The following is a 3,585-nucleotide window of genomic DNA, read 5'->3' on the forward strand; positions in this document are numbered from 1 at the left end:
TTCATGATATGATAGATGGTAACATTGAAGAGTGGCATGTATTGTTTATGACATCATCGAGGGTAACATTCTAGAATGTTTGTGTTGTTTATGACATCATAGGTACAAGTCTATAAATCCCCCGGTAATTGAGAAACCGGCTAACAGACAAGCGAGAGGAGTCTAGGAGTTGGTCTGATTTTTTTCTGCGGTTCTTCTTTCGAGAAAGAAACAAGAAAACTAACTATCGGGTGACGCCATGATTCGGGTGTCACACATCACGTTTGTGATGGGCTTGGTGCTTCTAGCACAAGCCACTATCTCACTTGGTGAGGAAGGGATCACTGTGGCCTGTTCTGCCCAAATTCCCTGTAAAATAGCCGTTGCCTCCCATAATCCCATCATCCTAACCTGTGTGAACAGGCCCACGGACGCTTCCATTTATTGGCAATATGTAGATATTTCCAATTCCAGCGCAAAACCCGTTACCCTCGTCCAAAGTCAAGGTTCGATCTCCACCATCCCGACAAAGCTTCTGGAACTGATGAAACGCCCGACGCTGATATCCGGCGATCTGAAGATTCTCTCCCCGGAAGTGAAAAACACCGGAATCTATACCTGCAGATATGGAGAGGCGGTTCTAGCTCATTACGCGCTAGATGTCCAGAATGTAGAAGACATTTACATTTCTCATGCAAGTCTGGGGCAGATGGTGCAACCTAATACCACTTTGGACTTTGGAGATAAGGGTTCGGTTGAAATGTTCACGGTTTGGGAGGAATGGCAGCCCTGTGACAGGTGCGGGGTTCAAGGAGAGAGGAAGAAGCTTGGCTTTTGCTACGCCAGGATGAACATCAGCTTGGATCTGGAAGAGAAGGTTTGGCCGTGCGGCCTCCTGAGAGCCATCTTCAAAGAACTTCAACCTACTCATAAACCTGAACTCAGGATAGAGATGTGTGAAGACAGCTGCAAGGAACCAACATCTTCCGAAAATGAGGTTCAGCTTCTTCTGACTGACAACTTTTATACAAACCTCCACGCCGACGCATTACTCAAATGCCCCACGGCCTCCATTTACAGGTAATGATCTATATCTCATCAAATTTAAAGCGGAAGTCCCCCAACGCTGTGTAAAGTAATAACCCCCCAAGAGCTGTATAAAGTAATACCCCCCAGCTTTGTATACAGTTATAACCCCTAGGGCTGTACACAGTAATAACCCCCCCAGTGCTGTATACAGTAATATAACCCCCCAGCGCTGTATAGAGTAGCAGATAAAATGGAATGAAGGATAGTTATTTACTCTTTCTATGCATTATTTTGCAGACCTGTTTACTGGGAGCGTGAATGTGTTTCTATATCACGTCTACAACAGCTCCGTGGCAGCAGCCCGTATATTTTGGATAACGCCACCGGCGGGGGATCCTTGCTTATTCCAAATCTCAACCAATCAGATGCCGGAATTTACAAATGTTACGTGGATCACCGCCTGGCCGGGAGGTTTAATGTGATCGTCCATAAGCTGCAGTACACGTGGGAAGCGTGGCTCTATACTTCTCTGGAGTCACTGATACTTGGCATCGTCTTATTCCTAATCTTCCTGATAGTTCTAGGCATTGCCTTGGCTTTCAACAAACCTTTCAGCGATGCCATCAGCAAATTACCGGTGTAAATGTGTTCAGCCTCATGTCTAACTGCCATCACCTTTACGTTTGTTATCAACTGGAAATAAAAGACATGATTTTGGAGGCAAAATTAATGTATCATGTAATTATTTTATTGGGATTGATGAAGATGCTTTGACGTCCATCAAGAAATTTGTCTACTCTGCATAAATTGTCTACTCTCAGGGTTTTTACTAGACTTGCGCATTCGTCTTTGGGCGAACATGAAAACGAGCACGAAGAGGCCGTTTTTTTGTTCGTTCCGAAGACACGCCGAAGAGAATACAGTACCGGCAAAACGTAGGAGAAGACGAAGACTCACAACCACGAAGAATCGAAGATTCTTCGTGATCGTCTTCGTTTTTGCCGCGCAGCCGCCAAAATTTCAAACAGGAGTGAGCTGATCTCGTCTGTCCAATCAGCTCACTCTTGTGACGTCACGCTAAGGGTCTCGTCCAATGCCTGTGCTGCTGTTTTTTGAATTCTGAAGGCGCCTTTATAAGACCAGAGCTTGCCTGAGAGATCCATTCATTTTTCGCTGTGACTGCTTTGGCAACACTGCTGTGCTGCATCCGAGCGTTACAGAGAGATTGTTCTGTTCTGTGTGAGACTGGTAAGCCTTAGCCTGCCATTTCTCACAGTGTACTTCATCCTCACTTCAGTGCTACTTAATATAATTAATAATAATAATTTGATTAAATTAATTTTTTTTTATTTAATTTGTCATCAACTGTAGTGTAAGTGCTGTTGAGTTGACAGTGCACCCAGTGTCTCAGTGGCACTGGGGTGCCCTTGCCCTGGGCTGGCACTAGTGCCTACTGCCTGTCCTGTTTAAATAAATTAAATAGAATTTATAAATAATAATTTAATAGAGTCTATAATTTAATAGTTCATTATAATATTATATATATATATATTTGTCAGTCATATATATATATACTATAGTATACTAGTACACTCTACGCTAGTATACTATAGTATATATATATATATACTATAGTATACTAGTGTAGAGTGTACTGTAGACATTCATCTACTAGTGTCTAATTTAAAATCAGTAATATTAATTAATATAATTAATAATTGAATTCATTATAAAATTATATATATATTTGTCAGTTATAGTTAGTAATAGTATACTAGTGTAGAGTGTACTGTAGACATTCAAGACATCTACTAGTGTCTAATCTAAAATCAGTAATATCAATAATTCTATAATTCTTTCTTATCTTAATAGTTAATTAAATTAGCTATAAATAAAAGTATATTAATTAATTACTACTAGCGTATAGTTCAGCTAATCTTATTAGTACTGGTGCTGCAGCTCTATAGTTTGTGCTTTGTTTTAGCAACAGCAAGAGACCAAGTCAATTTTTCTTAATTAATAATCTTTCATTTTATTTCATTTGTTTTGCTCACCTCAGTCCATCAGTGAAGTGAACTTGTTGGGCTAGTGAGTGCAGCCGCATAAGTGCTGTGTTTTTTTTTGATCAGCAAGCAGTGACGTTAACTGTTTTGCAAAGATTTTCTCATTTATTTTACATTTTATTTCAATTTTATTAAAAGTACCCTTAGTGTTTTGCTCACCTCAGTCCATCAGTGAAGTGAACTTGTTGGGCTAGTGAGTGCAGCCGCATAAGTGCTGTGTGTTTTTGTTCAGCAAGCAGTGAAGCTAACTGTTTTGCTGTGACATTTTATTTTATTTCTAATTCTTTTCAAGAAAAATTGACTGTGACGAGCTGTACTAAGCAAAGCTTCAAGCTACTAGCTGTAGTACTAAAATAATTCTAATCTTCTTTAATCTTAATCTATAATATATTATAAATCATATATAACAATATAAATTCTAATTCATAATCTATATTCTTCTATCTATAATACATAATATATAAGTAAATTATTTCTAATCTATTAATATTATATAACTTAATATTAATTAATA

General features: G+C 38.9%; 1 protein-coding gene across 1 annotated transcript; it reads left to right on the forward strand.

The window, feature by feature from the left end:
- Positions 1-238: 238 nt before the first annotated feature.
- On the forward strand, positions 239-1,651 carry LOC149282248 (protein FAM187B-like). The gene is made up of 2 exons (XM_089498436.1): positions 239-1,059; positions 1,306-1,651. The coding sequence occupies exons 1-2, from the start codon at positions 239-241 to the stop codon at positions 1,649-1,651; spliced, it is 1,167 nt and encodes a 388-aa protein (XP_089354562.1).
- The last annotated feature ends 1,934 nt before the right edge of the window (positions 1,652-3,585 follow it).

The sequence above is a fragment of the Sceloporus occidentalis genome, unplaced genomic scaffold (genome assembly GCF_023333645.1).
Source record: "Sceloporus occidentalis isolate IW3139 unplaced genomic scaffold, rSceOcc1.0.p SCAF_120, whole genome shotgun sequence".
Taxonomy (NCBI): domain Eukaryota; kingdom Metazoa; phylum Chordata; class Lepidosauria; order Squamata; family Phrynosomatidae; genus Sceloporus; species Sceloporus occidentalis.

What these genes read in the sequence shown, in the direction of transcription:
- LOC149282248 (XM_089498436.1), top strand. Translation starts at nt 239, where the DNA reads ATGATTCGGGTGTCACACATCACGTTTGTGATGGGCTTGGTGCTTCTA. An exon ending in CCCACGGCCTCCATTTACAG is followed by an intron (nt 1,060 to 1,305) that starts GTAATGATCTAT and finishes ATTATTTTGCAG; the next exon opens with ACCTGTTTACTGGGAGCGTG.